The 17481-nt window shown below is 46.4% G+C and overlaps 1 protein-coding gene across 2 annotated transcripts; it reads left to right on the top strand.

Annotated features, from left to right (window-relative positions):
- Window positions 1-16691, top strand: ano10b (anoctamin 10b). 2 transcript variants are annotated; one of them, XM_066649648.1, is made up of 14 exons: window positions 1-208; window positions 1548-1747; window positions 2923-3096; window positions 4372-4512; window positions 5039-5158; window positions 7394-7731; window positions 9936-10251; window positions 11264-11319; window positions 12481-12555; window positions 13284-13448; window positions 13551-13742; window positions 13993-14130; window positions 14501-14617; window positions 15823-16691. In XM_066649648.1, exons 2-14 carry the CDS (start codon window positions 1555-1557, stop codon window positions 15868-15870), a joined length of 2073 nt encoding a protein of 690 aa, XP_066505745.1. In that variant the 5' UTR covers window positions 1-208; window positions 1548-1554; the 3' UTR covers window positions 15871-16691. The 2 variants fall into 2 exon arrangements, with proteins under 2 accessions (XP_066505745.1, XP_066505746.1); XM_066649649.1 differs by lacking the exon at window positions 1-208 and adding an exon at window positions 456-592.
- The last annotated feature ends 790 nt before the right edge of the window (window positions 16692-17481 follow it).

Here is a 17481-nt window from a genome sequence, read left to right as displayed (position 1 = left end):
GCTGCCTGCTTCCGCACACAGACTGAGGGGAAAGTGTTTCTAAGTGTTTTTATGCGTGTGTTGTGTGTGTGTGTGTGTGTAGGTGTACGGTAATGTTTGTGTGTTTATGAGCAGCTAGACTCACTCTTGTTTTCAGAAAACAGAGGAGGAGTGGTGTGGTCATTACAAACACGAGCACTACTCCAGCAGGAGCGCAGTGTCCCAGCAGGTAGAGTACACTTTCTCTTCTCCCCCTCATCCCTCCATGTCGTCATCTTCCTGCTTGGCCGTCACTTTCACTGCGAGTGTGTTGTGGCCTGGTCGTGTGTGTGCAGCCTCTGCTGCTGTAAGCCTCATGCCCAGTGTCTGCCAGCTACACCCCTAACACTTCTGCTGAACTGTGTCTGTTCTACAGCAGCTGGGACTTCTCTTAGTTCCACCCTGAGTCCACACACCCGCTTAAAGCAACACCGGGTAGTATTTGTACCTTAAAATAACAGCTTCACGGTCATTGTGGTGCTTCAGTGACCGGTAAAAGGGAGAATGGAGCCTGGGTTGTTGCTACTCAAGCCTCAACACTGCAGAACCTGCTTTATGTAACTTTTGGAGGAGGGTATGAAATCACTACTCTGTCTCTCTATATATATATAGCTCTCTCTCGCTCTCGCTCTTGCTCTTTTTTTCTCTTTTTTCCTTTCTCTCTTTTTCCTCTTTCTCTTTCTTCCTTTCTCTCTCTTTTTCTCACTAATCTCTATTTTTTCTCTTTTTCTCTTTCTCTTTTCTCTCTCTTTTTCTCACTAATCTCTCTTTTTTCTCTTTCTCTCTCTTTCTCTCTCTTGCTCTTTTTCCTCTATCTCTCTCTTGCTCTTTTTCCTCTATTTTTCTCTTTCTCTTTTTTCTCTTTCTCTTTCTCTCTTGCTCTTTTTCCTCTCTCTCTTCTCTCTTTTCTCTCTCTTTTTCCTCTATCTCTCTCTTTCTCTCTCTTGCTCTTTTTCCTCTATCTCTCTCTTTCTCTTTCTCTTTCTCTCTTTCTCTCTCTCCAAACCTCTCAGCTGCTGCCTCAGGACAGTCTTGTTTTCCACGTTCTCTTTCTTTCTTTAACTTACTTTTGATTATAGACTAGAGGCAGTTGACTTAAGTTGACATCATTCGAATGTGGGTAACATCCCTTTATCAAACTTATCAAAGGCTGCAGTGATGTTGAAGGTTGTATTTGTGTCACAGTAAGTTCTATGCCACACTTTTTGGACTGTGTACCTGGAGAGTCAATTTCAGATCCTGATCTAACATTTACAGTACAACACTTCATATAGATCACATACAGCTGTCTTATCTTTGAGCAGTGGACCATTCTTAAAGGAACACTATGTTTACTATTAGTTCTTTTAAATTTACAGCTTCAAAATCATTGTGATACTCCATTGACCTGCAGTAGGGGTCAGCACTGCTGGAACGGCACTGTGTAATTTCAGGAGGAGGCAGTGCTGTAAAAATGTATTATATTCTGCAGCTGTAGGGGGAGCCCTACAGTTACAACTTTAACGTTTCTTTCTGCTGGCCTTCCACAGGGACACCATGTTGTCTCCAAAGCCACAGGAGGGCGTCTGTGGCCAGGCGGAGGTGGCAGGGTCGTGGTCTAAGGTCAGTTGCCCCTGTTGCATTTCCAGCAAGGTGGAGCCGCTGGTTCTGATCCAGTTGGCTGAGAACGTCCAGCCCAACACCAAGCAGTGGATCATGTCTATGATCTCCGCACCTCAGAAGTCAGGAGGTGAGGAGACTGTGGCTGCAGATGAACAGGGAGTTGGTTGTAGTTCAAACACTGGCAGCAGAAGCCTCTTACACTTACCGTTTTTCCTAAATGTAGTTAATCAATAATATTCATAGGTTCATTTCAAATATTAACTCTACAAAGTAGTGTGAAATATATACGTCTCCAGTTAGCATCCTAATTAAAGCGCCTACAATTAGCATGTTTTACACTCTTCTCATTGTACACTTGCCTTAAACTCTAAGGGGTTTCTCAGTAATTGAATTTTACTGAAAGTGTACATCTGTCTGTGTGAGTTCTGCCAGTGTATAACACACACAAATACAGACAGAATTCAGGGATCCAGTTGGGAGCTTTGTCATAGTTTAATACCATGATTTAGAACGGTATTAATCATAAATATATTGATTATTTTGATTGTTATTAATATAACGTTTATGTATAATTATGTGTAATTACTGTTAAATGGCAATTTTGTATGTCTTTCTACTGCTTAGTGCCTTGCTATGCTCAGTGCATGTGTGTTCACTAGCGTGTGTAAATGTGTGTTCAAGTGTGTGTGTGTGTGTGCAAAAGTGTGTTCACTACTGTGTATAAATGTGTTCACTAGTGTAAATGTGTGTTCACTACTGTCTGTGTGTGTGTGTGTTCACTGGTGTGTGTGTGCAAAAGTGTGTTCACTGGTGTGTGTGTGCGCGCAAATGTGTGTTCACTAGTGTGTGTGTGTAAATGTATTCACTAGTGTGTGTGTGTGTGCAAAAGTGTGTTCATTACTGTGTTACTGTGTGTGTGTGTGCGCAAAAGTGTGTTCACTAGTGAGTGTGTAAATGTGTGTTCACTAGTGTGTGTGCATGTGGAAATGTGTTCACTAGTTAGTGTGTGTGTGTAAATGTGTGTTTCACTGCAGGGATTGGGTTAAATGCGGAGAACAAATTCCTCTGTGTTCAAGCACAGTGGTCAATACAAAAGGAAAAAGCTACAATAATGCTATTACAATTGTTTTTATCTTAATAGCCTTATGATAGGAGTATACACACACACACTTAGACATACACATACACCCATGTATTTCAATATATAGCAGGAGCCTTTGTTTGTGAGTAAATACTGTCTTGGGTTTAGGTGCTATATCACACAGGGCTTTGCTGATTGACCTCTGTGTGCTCCTGTGTTAGGGGCAGGATTGTTGGCCCACCCTGGCGAGGATGCCACTTGGGGACGTATTGTGGTGGCGGCCCCTCGCTGCACCCTGCTAAGAGCCACAGAGGACCTGGGTCTGTGCAAAACCGACAAAGAGGGAAACATGATCACATTCTCCTTTAATGATCGAGACAGCTTCAGCAACGTCGGTAAGAAGATTTAACTGTTTACATCGGGAGGACGAGCAACACGAGCTGTAGTCAGCACTTAATTCATACTTAAATGATTTTAACCATGTTAATGCAGAGCTGTAGGGGTTAATCATTTCTGTTGTGGAACTGTCCAGGTTTGTGCCTAAAACATCCAGTAGAATGATACATGTATTACTTAAATATAAGTCATTTTATGAGTGTTTTTTAGATAAAAAAATTAAACTAATCTAGTTTACCTTGCTTTAGTATAAATTTAGCAGGTAGTGTCATAGTCACACAGCACCAGGTAGTTGGGGGTTGTGGATTTGAGTCCCGCTCCGGGTGACTGTCTGTGAGGAGTGTGGTGTGTTCTCCCTGTGTCTGTGTGGGTTTCTTCTGGGTGACTGTCTGTGAGGAGTGTGGGGTGTTCTCTCTGTGTCTGCGTGGGTTTCCTCCGGGTGACTGTCTGTGAGGAGTGTGGTGTGTTCTCCCTGTGTCTGCGTGGGTTTCCTCCAGGTGACTGTCTGTGAGGAGTGTGGTGTGTTCTCCCTGTGTCTGTGTGGGTTTCCTCCGGGTGACTGTCTGTGAGGAGTGTGGTGTGTTCTCCCTGTGTCTGCGTGGGTTTCCTCCGGGTGACTGTCTGTGAGGAGTGTGGTGTGTTCTCCCTGTGTCTGCGTGGGTTTCCTCCGGGTGACTGTCTGTGAGGAGTGTGGTGTGTTCTCTGTGTCTGCGTGGGTTTCCTGTGGGTGACTGTCTGTGAGGAGTGTGGTGTGTTCTCCCTGTGTCTGCGTGGGTTTCCTGTGGGTGACTGTCTGTGAGGAGTGTGGTGTGGGTGACCTCCGGGTGACTGTCTGACTAAAGCTGATAAGAGTGAAGTGGGTGCAGCCGCTGCTAACTGTAGCCTCTCAGCAGTGCTATGAGATCCAGAATGTAGCTCTTGGCACTGATAGAGTAAACAGCTACAGTAACTGGGCTTATGTCACTGCACAAAAGTGATGCACAGCAGGGAGGAACCAGGACTTTACTGTGGGTCACATGTCGAAGGCTTACTCTCAGCTGTGCTTCAGGGGGCTGTACGTGAGTTAATTTGGACAAAGGCACAACATGTAAGTCTTTGTGTGTTCGAGTGCCAAGCTGAGGCTGATAACATTTGTCCGAATGGAGACAGATATTTAGAGCAGACAGCTGTTCCCAAATCAGGGAGAGAGGACGCAGTCAAAGGTACTTCCACTGCAGTAAACCAGCCTCAGTTTCTATTTATAGTGGACAACTATGTGGGTCTCTTTGGTGCAGATGACATGCAGACGTTTCTGAGTGAAGCGGAGAGACAGTACATTGTTAAACATCAGCTGGAGTCCATGAGAGCTGTGAGGGACCAGCGCATCCCTGGAATAGTGGGGGACAAGGGCGTCCTCAAATCCAGACAGAACATCTGTGAGTTACACTCTGTGTGTGTGTTTCTGTCTATTTTTATTATTTATTATTATGGCGAGAATGCTACTTCAGTGAAGTCTGGCTTAATTTGAACCTGAAATAAACAAGGAATGTGTCTACAACTGAGTGGCCAGTAGGGTTCGCCATCTTTCTCACTCTCTCTCTCCCTGACTGTCTCTGAACTGCTTAGTCATTCTAAATAGAATCCCTGCTTAACTGTCTAACATGCAGCTAATGTCTCTCTCTCTCATTCTCTCTCTCTGTATCTTTCTTTCTCTTCTCTCTCTTTATTTCTCATTCTCTCTCTCTGCATCTCTCTTTCTTTCTCTCTCTCCTCTATTTCTCTTTCTCTCTTTCTTTCTCTTTCTCTCTCTCTCCCTCTTTCTTTCTCTTTCTCTTTCTCTCTCTCTCCCTCTTTCTTTCTCTCTCTCCTCTATTTCTCTTTCTCTCCTCTATTTCTCATTCTCTCTTTCTTTCTCTTTCTCTCTCTCTCCCTCTTTATTTCTCTCTCTCTCCTGTGCTGTAGTCCAGAAGCTGCAGAAAGTAAAAGTAATCCTAGATGTTTTCCCCCTGCGTGATGAGAAGAGGCTAAAAGCTCTCGGACGTGAATGGTACTCTCAGAAGCGCCTTTGGGGACAGCCTTTAGGTACACACACACACACACACAGATCAGCCACAACATTAACATCAACTCCTTTTTTCTAAGAGTGGATCAGACACAGCAGTGCTGCTGGAGTTTAAACCCTGTGTCCACTCACTGTCCGCTCTGTGAGACACTCCTACTTTACTGGTCCCCCTTGAAGATTTAAGGTCATGAAAGTCTCTGCACAGTTTGTGTTGGTGAAAGGGGAGGAACAAAGTATGCAGAGCAAAATACATAGAACTACAAAGTGCTCCCGGAGCTAAAATGGACAGGGAGCGTGGAAACGAAGAGGCAGAGTTCATACACACACACACACACATATACACAGACATACACACACATACATACATACGCACACACACAGACATACGCGCGCGCACATACATACACACACATACACAGACATACTTGCGCACACACATACACAAACATACACACACACATACATACATACGCACACACACAGACATACGCGCGCGCACATACATACACACACACATACACAGACATACGTGCGCACACACACATGCATGCATGCGCACACACATACAGACATACTTGCGCACACACACACACGCATGCGCACACACATACACAGACATACTTGCGCACACACACATGCATGCGCACACACATACACAGACATACTTGCGCACACACACACGGATGCGCACACACATACACAGACATACGTGCGGATACACACACATGCATACACATATACACAGACATACGTGCGCACACACATACAGACATACTTGCGCACACACACATGCATGCGCACACACATACACAGACATACTTGCGCACACACACACGGATGCGCACACACATACACAGACATACGTGCGGATACACACACATGCATACACATATACACAGACATACGTGCGCACACACATACAGACATACTTGCGCACACACACACACGCATGCGCACACACATACACAGACATACTTGCGCACACACACATGCATGCGCACACACATACACAGACATACTTGCGCACACACACACGGATGCGCACACACATACACAGACATACGTGCGGATACACACACATGCATACACATATACACAGACATACGTGCGCACACACATGCATGCATGCGCACACACATACAGACATACTTGCGCACACACACATGCATGCGCACACACATGCACACACACATGCATGCACACACACATGCATGCGCACACACATACACAGACATACTTGCGCACACACACACGCATGCGCACACACATACACAGACATACTTGCGCACACACACACGCATGCGCACACACATACACAGACATACGTGCGGATACACACACATGCATACACATATACACAGACATACGTGCGCACACATACACACACACACACACACACATGCATACACATATACACAGACATAACGTGCGCACACATGCATGCGCACACACATATACACACACGTACGTGCGCATGCATGCGCACACACATACACAGACATGCGCGCACACATACACACACACACACACACGCATGCGTACACACACACACACACACGCGCACACACACATACATACATACACATGCACACACATACATACACATGCACACACACATACATACATACACATACATACACACAGAAACATACATGCATACACACGCACGCACACATGCAAATTCTCAAACAAAACTAAAGAACAGGAAAACCTCCACCCACAGTCTCACACTCACCCGTGTTATAAAATGAAAAGCAGGCCGTAATAAACTTCTCTTTATTTTCTCTTTATTCAAACGAGCCTGCGCTAACACACCAGCGTCAGTTCAGATGCTGTAGGGTACAAGTTAAAACTGTAGTTTCATTCCATATATATAAGTATTTCTCCTAGAAACATATTCTACAGCAATCATTCATTCATTTATTTCCTGTAACAGCTTGGTCCTGTTATAAATATAATAACTTATAAAACACTCAACTCATAAACACACCAAACACTTTTGAGGCAGTGCACTGCAGGGAGGCGTTAAACGCTCTGGGATTAGTCTTTGTTCTGGCCCTCAGTGTCCTGTAACGTCTGCCTGAAGGTAACGGCTCTAAAAGTGAGTGTCCAGGATGGGATGTGCCTTCCTGAGGCCACAGAAACTACACTGTTCCCCCAGGGACAGGAGAGGGCAGCCCATGTCTGTGTCTATAGATAACCGCATGTTTACTGAATAACTGCAGTCTGTTATTTCTTCTTTCTTTCCTCCATAGACTCAATTAATGCTTACTTTGGAGGCTCCATCGCATTTTACTTCAGTTTTTTGGACTTCTACACATGGGCTTTGTTCCCCCCAGCAGTTCTGGGCCTCTTCATCTTCTTCTTCCTCCCCAAGTGGGGGTCTACTGATGTGGGTAAAGGAGAGTCCTTTAACCCTGAGGCTACGTCTGGATCTCCAGAAACAGACAGTGAGCAGCTGTCAGTCAGTGGCCTGATGGTGCAGGCTGTTTTCAGCATGATCTGGTCCACCGTGTTCATGGAGCTTTGGAAGAGACGCAGTGCATCTCTCTCGTACCACTGGGGGACCATCGCACTGACCGAACGTTTCCAGGTGGGTGGGGGCGAGATGATGATGTTTCATCTAAAACACACTTATGAGGATCAGTGAACTACACACATTTCCGCGCTCACGCACATGGCTGTGAGGAGTGTGGTGTGTTCTCTGTGTCTGTGTGGGTTTCTTCCGGTTGACTGTCTGTGAGGAGTGTGGTGTGTTCTCCCTGTGTCTGCGTGGGTTTCTTCCGGGTGACTGTCTGTGAGGAGTGTGGTGTGTTCTCCCTGTGTCTGCGTGGGTTTCCTCCGGGTGACTGTCTGTGAGGAGTGTGGTGTGTTCTCCCTGTGTCTGCGTGGGTTTCTTCTGGTTGACTGTCTGTGAGGAGTGTGGTGTGTTCTCTCTGTGTCTGCGTGGGTTTCCTCCGGGTGACTGTCTGTGAGGAGTGTGGTGTGTTCTCCCTGTGTCTGCGTGGGTTTCCTCCGGGTGACTGTGTGTGAGGAGTGCGGTGTGTTCTCCCTGTGTCTGCGTGGGTTTCTTCTGGGTGACTGTCTGTGAGGAGTGTGGTGTGTTCTCCCTGTGTCTGCGTGGGTTTCCTCCGGGTGACTGTCTGTGAGGAGTGTGGTGTGTTCTCCCTGTGTCTGCGTGGGTTTCTTCTGGGTGACTGTCTGTGAGGAGTGTGGTGTGTTCTCTCTGTGTCTGCGTGGGTTTCCTCCGGGTGACTGTCTGTGAGGAGTGTGGTGTGTTCTCTCTGTGTCTGCGTGGGTTTCCTCCGGGTGACTGTCTGTGAGGAGTGTGGTGTGTTCTCCCTGTGTCTGCGTGGGTTTCTTCTGGGTGACTGTCTGTGAGGAGTGTGGTGTGTTCTCTCTGTGTCTGCGTGGGTTTCCTCCGGGTGACTGTCTGTGAGGAGTGTGGTGTGTTCTCCCTGTGTCTGCGTGGGTTTCCTCCGGGTGACTGTGTGTGAGGAGTGCGGTGTGTTCTCCCTGTGTCTGCGTGGGTTTCTTCTGGGTGACTGTCTGTGAGGAGTGTGGTGTGTTCTCCCTGTGTCTGCGTGGGTTTCTTCCGGGTGACTGTCTGTGAGGAGTGTGGTGTGTTCTCCCTGTGTCTGCGTGGGTTTCTTCTGGTTGACTGTCTGTGAGGAGTGTGGTGTGTTCTCTCTGTGTCTGCGTGGGTTTCCTCCGGGTGACTGTCTGTGAGGAGTGTGGTGTGTTCTCCCTGTGTCTGCGTGGGTTTCCTCCGGGTGACTGTGTGTGAGGAGTGCGGTGTGTTCTCCCTGTGTCTGCGTGGGTTTCTTCTGGTTGACTGTCTGTGAGGAGTGTGGTGTGTTCTCTCTGTGTCTGCGTGGGTTTCCTCCGGGTGACTGTCTGTGAGGAGTGTGGTGTGTTCTCCCTGTGTCTGCGTGGGTTTCTTCCGGGTGACTGTCTTTGAGGAGTGTGGTGTGTTCTCTCTGTGTCTGCGTGGGTTTCCTCCGGGTGACTGTCTGTGAGGAGTGTGGTGTGTTCTCCCTGTGTCTGTGTGGGTTTCCTCCGGGTGACTGTCTGTGAGGAGTGTGGTGTGTTCTCTCTGTGTCTGCGTGGGTTTCCTCCAGGTGACTGTCTGTGAGGAGTGTGGTGTGTTCTCTCTGTGTCTGCATGGGTTTCCTCCGGGTGACTGTCTGTGAGGAGTGTGGTGTGTTCTCTCTGTGTCTGCGTGGGTTTCCTCCGGGTGACTGTCTGTGAGGAGTGTGGTGTGTTCTCCCTGTGTCTGCGTGGGTTTCCTCCAGGTGACTGTCTGTGAGGAGTGTGGTGTGTTCTCTCTGTGTCTGCATGGGTTTCCTCCGGGTGACTGTCTGTGAGGAGTGTGGTGTGTTCTCTCTGAGTCTGCGTGGGTTTTCTCCGGGTGACTGTCTGTGAGGAGTGTGGTGTGTTCTCCCTGTGTCCGCGTGGGTTTCCTCCGGGTGCTCCGGTTTCCTCCCACAGTCCAAAAACACACGTTGGTAGGTTGATTGGTGACTCAAAATTGTCCGTAGGGGGGTGTGTGTGTGTGTGTGTTGCCTTGTGAAGGACTGGCGCCCCCTCCAGGGTGTATTCCCGCCTTGTGCCCAATGATTCCAGGGAGCCACCGTGACCCTGAATTGGATAAGCAGTTACAGATAATGGCTGGATTTATCTATATGAGCCACCCATTAAACTTTTACATCTTATCAAGCTTAATACCTATATTAATGTGCTTTGTTAAATGTCTTGTGATTACTATTTTCACCATCTTTCCCACCCCGTTTCCAGGAGCCACGACCAGATTTTCACGGTGAACTGGGGGTCAACCCCGTAACGGGCCGGATGGAGCCACTCTTTCCGGATTGGAAGAGGCAGATGAGGGTGGCGCTGGTGTCCATGCCTGTGGTGCTGCTCTTCCTGGGGCTGGTGGTCCTTGGTATGCTGGGGTTTTATTTCTGCGAGGGAGTGGCGAGCAGCTTCCATAAGACGCATGGCTCAGTCATCACAGCCGCACTGTCCTACCTGCCCTCCGTCATCCACATCGTCTACACCAACATGCTGGGGAACGCCTACAGGAATGTGGCCCAGCAGCTGACGGAGTACGGTGAGCAGGAGAGACCCCGTTCCTCATGAATTTCAGAGAAAAGATGATAAACGAAATCGTAACAGCAGATGAATGATCTACTAGTCTGCAGATAGGGCGCAGTATAACACCAACCACATTACGTTGAAAACGTGTTGAAGAATTGTTATTCAGTGCCATGTGTCTAATTAGTCAGTCATAGTGAGGGGATGGGCATGTGAGTTTATATTTGACAAACTCTTTTCCAGAAAGTTTGGGAGAGAGAGGAGAGATGAGAGAGAGAGAGAGAGAGAGAGAGAGAGAGACAGAGAGATGAGTGAAGAAAGAGAGGGAGGGAGAGAGAGGAAAGAGAAAGGAGGAGAGAGAGATGAGTGAAGAGAGAGAGAGAAGAGGTGTGTGAGAGAGAGAGAAACAGAGGAGAAAGAGAGAGAGAAAGAGATGAGTGAAGAAAGAAGAGGTGAGAGAGAGAAACAAAGAGACAGAGAGAGATGAGTGAAGAAAGAGAGAAGAGGTGAGAGAGAAACAAAGAGAAAGAGGAGAGAGAAAGGAGAAAGAGAAGGGAGAGATTGTGTGTCAGGTGATGTTTTGTGCTTATATTGAATATAATATTGAAGCTATAAAAAGGACAAGGCAGAAAGGTGTTTCAGAACTGGATTTAGGGAGAGATCAAAGAAAAACAGAAGAAGAGAAAAGGGGGAAAAACAACGTGGGTAGAAATGTCCAGAATTCTTATCTGCGTTTTAAAAAGTGTAGATAGAGTGATAACAAAGTTACAGTTATAAAAAGAGGGTGCAGGGGGTCAAAGTTCAGGACTTAATGATGTGGGCCATGGGACGGTGGCAGGGAGCATGTTTCCCCTGAGGAACGCAAGGAAAACCCACCACTGCTTTAAAAACTGATGGTGGCTCAAAGCCCAAAGGAAAACTGATACTGGAGAGTAATGTGATCTTTCATTACTCTTTTCTCTCTCTCTCTCTCTCTCTCTCTCTCTCTCTCTCTCTCTCTCTCTCTCTCTCTCTCTCTCAACCCTAAGAGAACCACAGAGAGGAATCATCCTTCCAGAATCATCACACCACTAAAGTTCTGGTGGTGAGTTCTGTTTCCCACCTCAATGTGTATCTGCCTCTCTGTACCCTTTCAATCCTTGATCTCTCTCACTCTCACTTTCTCTCTGTCTTGTGGTTCTCAGCATTAAAGCAAAAGTGTTTTTACTTCAAACCTACAGTTCAGCTTCATTGTCATGCTTCACTGAATCTCCTGTATTAGAGAGAATATGGCCTCAGTTTTTGCTTTAACGGGCTCAGCACAGCAGAAACTGCCCTATACCTTGGTGCCGTCCACTCTACACAACTCTTTTCACACTTCAAATAGGCAAATTTTGTTCCAGGTCCTGGTTCTGGAAGCGGGTTCTAGTTTAGTGGCTGTTCTCTCGTGGTTCAGAGCGAGTCGAGTAGGGACTAAACCGTGGCGTGTAAACCTTGCAGAGCGCTGATCGTCCAGAGAGAGTCGTCACTCTACGCCACGCAACGCAGATAACCAGCACCAACTCTCCATCTGTAAAATCTCCAGCTGCAGCAGAGATCACGTTTGTTTTTATCCGACTCACGACGGCAGCTCGTAAAATGATGCCGTGGTCTTTTGAAGAGGTTCAAACGCTCCTTGGATCGGTGGCCGACCAAAGAATCCAGCGAGAGCTGGACGCTGCAACAAGGAAGGAACAAACTCTACTGATCTGTCTGAACTGATGACGGAGCTGTGTTCAGTCCCAAACAACAACAACACGCCGATACACCATGAGTAAACACCGCTTAACGTTACCGCCGCCGTTGTTGTGGTTTCCAAAGCCCACCGTTCCCCTTAGAGACAGGGTTAGAGACGACACCAGATACATTTCAGGGGGTGGGGTTGGGGGTGTGGTAGAGGAAAACGAGTCAGGAATCGGGGACCAAACACAGAGTAGAGTCCAAAAGAGGTGAGTAGTAAAGGTATCATGCAGAGGAAAAGCAACATAAGGGTTTCAACTCCTCAGACAATGGTAGTTTATATCTGTGATCCCATGATCTTCATCCCTCTGTCTCTGTCTTTTCCTCACTGGTAGTTTAAAGTATATTATATTTGACCACAGCAGCTGTTCTTCTCTAAAAGCCACAGCTGAACCATTTAATGCTGATAATTCCCAGAGCAGCATGAAGCAGATGTAGAGCCATTTAAAGAACCAAATGTATTCATTTCTCTTTCTCTCTCCTCCAGTTCACCTTTTTCAATAACTTTGCAGTGCTGTTCCACATTGCCTTCTTCAAACAGGACCTTAATCTCCTGCGCAAGGTGAGATGAAATGAGTGCTTTGCGTTCTTATGATTTCTTTATGAATAACATTAACCCCTTAAAATTAGGCACAGACTCTTCGTTCCCTTCTGGAGGACAAAGGGCTTTTTTTATCATTTTTTTTTTTACCTTATCAAGTAATGTCCTGCTACTGCTTCCTTGCCGTCCATAATCATTGAATTCAGGTGTTTCTTAAAAGTCCCATTGGGAAAAAAGTGAATAAAATCAAGCACATAGCCATGCTGTCTGCCTTTACAAATATTGGTGAAAGAATGGTTTATTCAAGTTCTCAGTGAATGGAGCATGGTACTGTAGTATGATGCCACCATTGGAAAAAGGCACAGTCAGTTCTGAGTGGTATTATAGAACAATTTAGCTATTTAGGAACCACAGCAACTCGGCCACAAATTGGCAGACAGAGGCGCAGTGTGTAAAGTCAAAACTTAAAGTCTAAGAGTGCACTTTAAGTGTGTCATAGGCATTCACAAAGCGGTCTCGGACATAGTCGAGTTTAAAATGTTAACTTATTTATTAAAACATTGCAGTGTACCTACCCACAGACCCCAACCTTTAGGGTTTATATGTGACTCCACACGTCCAGTTCCACAGATTTATAACTATAGACCTCCCACATTGTTTTATGGGAGTGACTGAATAATAGGCCAATTGTTTAATGTGTTATTTACATTGTCTCTGTATATTTCTATTTCTTATTTCCCCATGTCCAGAGACTGTCCTCGCTGCTTATACTTTCTCAGGCAGTGAATCAGTTCACTGAGGTTCTGGTGCCTTATATTGTGGATCGTCTCTACAGCTCGCCGGAGAAGGAACTGAAGGAGGACGATCCAGAAGCGGACCACCTGCAGGCTGAGGGCAGCCTGCCCCCGTTCCCTGTGAGCGCCTCTCAGAAGCAGCCATGATTTGTGTGGTCCAGCTCCAACAGATCTCTCATACGTTATTATTTGTCTTCTGTCACTGCGTGTGTGTGTGTACAGGGTCTGTTTGCTGAGTATATCGAGCTGCTGGTGCAGTTTGGTTACTTGAGTTTGTTCTCCTGCGTGTATCCGCTCACCGCCGTCTTTCTGCTGCTGAATAACATCACGGAGATCCGCGGAGACGCCTATAAAATCTGCTGCCTGTTCAGAAAGCCCTTCTCGCCGCCTGAGGGCAGCATTGGGGTGTGGCAGGTGAGATGTGACACGGTGTGAAAAGAAGACCAAGTGAGTTCTTTCACAGCTACTGTGAGGGTGGACGAGAGTTAGAGAACGCTGACAGGAACCCACCCACAGAGCCGACAAATGCTGAATATGAGGGGAAGCTTACACACTGTTGTTGTTATCTTTGAATCTCCAGAATGTTTAAAAATTATAAATTGTGTTTGAATAATTGTATAATCTTAGCAGCAAATAAATAAAGCTGTAATGTGTGTGCTTGCAGGTTGCTTTTGAGGTGTTGGGGTTTGCATCCGTGGTGTCAAACTGCTGGCTGCTGCTTCTGGCTCCTCGGACCAAAGCCTTAACCCAGGAGGCCGGGCTCAGTCCCGCTGCTGTGCTCGTCTACGCCGTTATCGTGGAGGTTAGAGTTCTCACAGATGTTCAAACACGGACACGACCGCACAAAGATACAGACACTGAAACGCACAGATTACACGTCACCACTGTATCCTACGTGTTTGCTAAAGGGGTTGAATACAGTGAGCTTATTCAAACACAACTGACTGGGCTGGTCTACTGAGATACAGTCCGTAACCCACGAGGAACAGAAAACGAAGGTTTAATTTACTGAGGATTAAGGTGATTAACTGAAACTGTGCTGTGTCCCTAGTACGGTGTAAAACAAGTGGGACGAGTTCATTATTCTCAAAGTTAATGCCTTTTTGATTAATCCATATTTGTTCACGCTACAGTTTGTTGTTAATATTAACGCCAGTGTTTGCCCTCCTCAGCATGTTCTGATCATTGTGAAGCTCATTTTGGCTTTCATGATACCTGACGAACCAGACTGGGTCCGAATCCAAAGGGAAAAGATTGAATATCGCTCCATGAAGGCTGCCAGCCAACAGGTGAGCACTGCTTTAAAGCAACGCTATGTAGTTTTTTATGTTAGAATTACAGATTTAGGGCGGCAAGGTGGTGGAGCAGGTAGTGTCAGTCACACAGCTCCAGGGACCTGGAGGTTGTGGGTTAGATTCCCGCTCCGGGTGACTGTCTGTGAGGAGTGTGGTGTGTTCTCTCTGTGTCTGCGTGGGTTTCCTCCGGGTGACTGTCTGTGAGGAGTGTGGTGTGTTCTCTCTGTGTCTGCGTGGGTTTCCTCCGGGTGACTGTCTGTGAGGAGTGTGGTGTGTTCTCTCTGTGTCTGCGTGGGTTTCCTCCGGGTGACTGTCTGTGAGGAGTGTGGTGTGTTCTCCCTGTGTCGGCATGGGTTTCCTCCGGGTGACTGTCTGTGAGGAGTGTGGTGTGTTCTCTCTGTCTGTGTGGGTTTCCTCCGGGTGACTGTCTGTGAGGAGTGTGGTGTGTTCTCTGTGTCCGCTTGGGTTTCTTCCCACGGTCTAAAAACACACGTTGGTAGGTGGATTGGCCACTAAAAAGTGTCCGTAGGTGTGAGTGTGTGAGTGAATGTGTGTTGCTCTGTGAAGGATTGGCGCCCCCTCCAGGGTGTGTTCCCGCCTTGCGCCCAATGATTCCAGGTAGGCTCTGGACCCACCGTGACCCTGAACTTGATAAGGGTTACAGATAATGAATGAATTACAGATTTAGAATCACTGTGATGCTCCACTGACCTGTAATTGGGGGAATAGACTCTTAGTCGTTGTTACTCCAGTTCTACATGAGATAAGAGTCCCTTAAATCCAGATTTATTCACAAAGCAAAAGGTTTATCTAAAGAAAACTACATAGAACCAACCCACGAGTCTTCTGTACACTCTGTCATATGTTCTGTTCATATTGACCCCTGTGTTTCAAGTCATAGAATAAATATTTTTTGTATAAATGTATGTATTTCTAGGGATTTATTGTGGGTTTTGTTGTTTGTGTGGATTCAGTGACTATGGCGTGAAGTAAAACATTAAATACGCTTTCTAATAGCATGTGAAATGTTTCCCCCAGTGAACAGTGTTTCTTTTCTTGTCACCTGTTATGAATCCTGGGAAATTTGCATTGTAAAATTGTTATCAAGCTATGTAAATCCCTCAGCACAGTGACCTCATCGGCTAGTTGCTAGAAGATACACTGTTGACTAAAAGGAAGCCTCTGTTTTTCTTTTCTAGAAAGTGCCACGTGCCCAGGTCCCTGAGCTTCCTCCATCTAAATCCTGAGTCCAGCTCTGTGAAGATGGAGAAGCACAAACACAGAGGTGTGGTGTGGCCTGCCTTCAAAGCCTTCCCTTTCAACCATTGTTTACTTCGCTTGCTCTTGCGCCACAAGGTGTTTCGTTTCAGGGTGGAGCTCATGGTTCTGGGGAACATTTGTATCAATCTGAAGAGTCTCCCCCTGGAGGACTGCTGTGGTAAAAGGCTGTAGGAGTCAGTGGGATTTTTATTTTCAGAGAAATTTAACTCATGAGCAAGTACAATCCCCATGTGTTTTAAGGAACCCCTGCACTCCTCCTCAGTGGTGAATAGTTGAGTGTAGCTCATCTGTTGATGTTTACAGGGTGGACCATTTATATGGATACACCTTAATAAAATGGGAATGGTTGGTGATATTAACTTCCTGTTTGTGGCACATTAGTATATGGGAGGGGGGAAACTTTTCAAGATGGGTGGTGACCATGGCGGCCATTTTGGATCCAACTTTTGTTTTTTCAATGGAAAGAGGGTCATGTGACACATCAAACTACGGATACTGGAAGCCTGTGCTAGCATTTCTCCTGCGGTGTTGCTATCAGTGAGTGAAGAGTGGGAGAAGAGGGTTGCATTGACAATCCAACACAATGGGTAGCACTTTGAACACATTTTATAAGGGGTCAGAAACTTGTAAATAACTCATGAAAGAATAAAGTTACGTTAAAACCAAGCACACCATTGTTTTTCTTGTGAAATTCCCAATACGTTTGATGTGTCACATGACCCTCTTCCCATTGAAACAACAAAAGTTGGATCCAAAATGGCTGACAACAAAATGGCCGCCATGGTCACCACCCATCTTGAAAAGTTTCCCCCCTCCCATATACTAATGTGCCACTAACAGGAAGTTAATATCACCAACCATTCCCATTTTATTAAGGTGTATCCATATAAATGGCCCACCCTGTAGTTCATGTTAGCCATCCTTCCTCTGTGGTCAATTTCTGACCACGCTGTCGCTCTGGATCTGGATATTTTTTGGTGATGGACCACTCTCAACCCAGCACTGATGTCTGTAAACAACGCCACCCCCCCAGCCACCACCACCATTACCACTGCCTGGTAAACACACACAGCACCGCAGACACACACACATTTACATTTAAGGCATTTAGAAGATACACACAGCGCAAGGGCAACAGTGGGACGACAGAATAAGTGCAAATTCAGTGAGATCTACAGATAATTAACTCTCACTTAAGTAGTTTACAAAGAGATGGATCTTCAGTCTGTGTTTGAAGACTGAGACAGAGTCTGCTGTCCGATCAGCGAAGGCCAGTGGGATTTCATTCCCAGGACAGAGATGAGCTGGTCCATTCTTGGCTCTGTAGACAGGCATCAAGCTTTTAAATCTGACAGCACACGAACACCATGCCACTGTTTTTACTGAGAGTGATCTGCCACCCCAATAATATCTGCACAATCAGTGAATGGATTTGCATGCTCTTAATAATCTGATAACTGCCAAAAATCTGATTTTGTCAGTAATCCAGTCAACGTGTTTACATGCACTTACAAAGGAAGAAAATGGGGAAACTCCAGGTTAGTACGAGTCGGGACATAATTGGATTTCTAGTTTTT

Source organism: Hoplias malabaricus, chromosome 17 (genome assembly GCF_029633855.1).
Source record: "Hoplias malabaricus isolate fHopMal1 chromosome 17, fHopMal1.hap1, whole genome shotgun sequence".
In the NCBI taxonomy this organism is placed as follows: Eukaryota; Metazoa; Chordata; class Actinopteri; order Characiformes; family Erythrinidae; genus Hoplias; species Hoplias malabaricus.
This window is presented reverse-complemented; position numbering and strand designations above follow the sequence as displayed.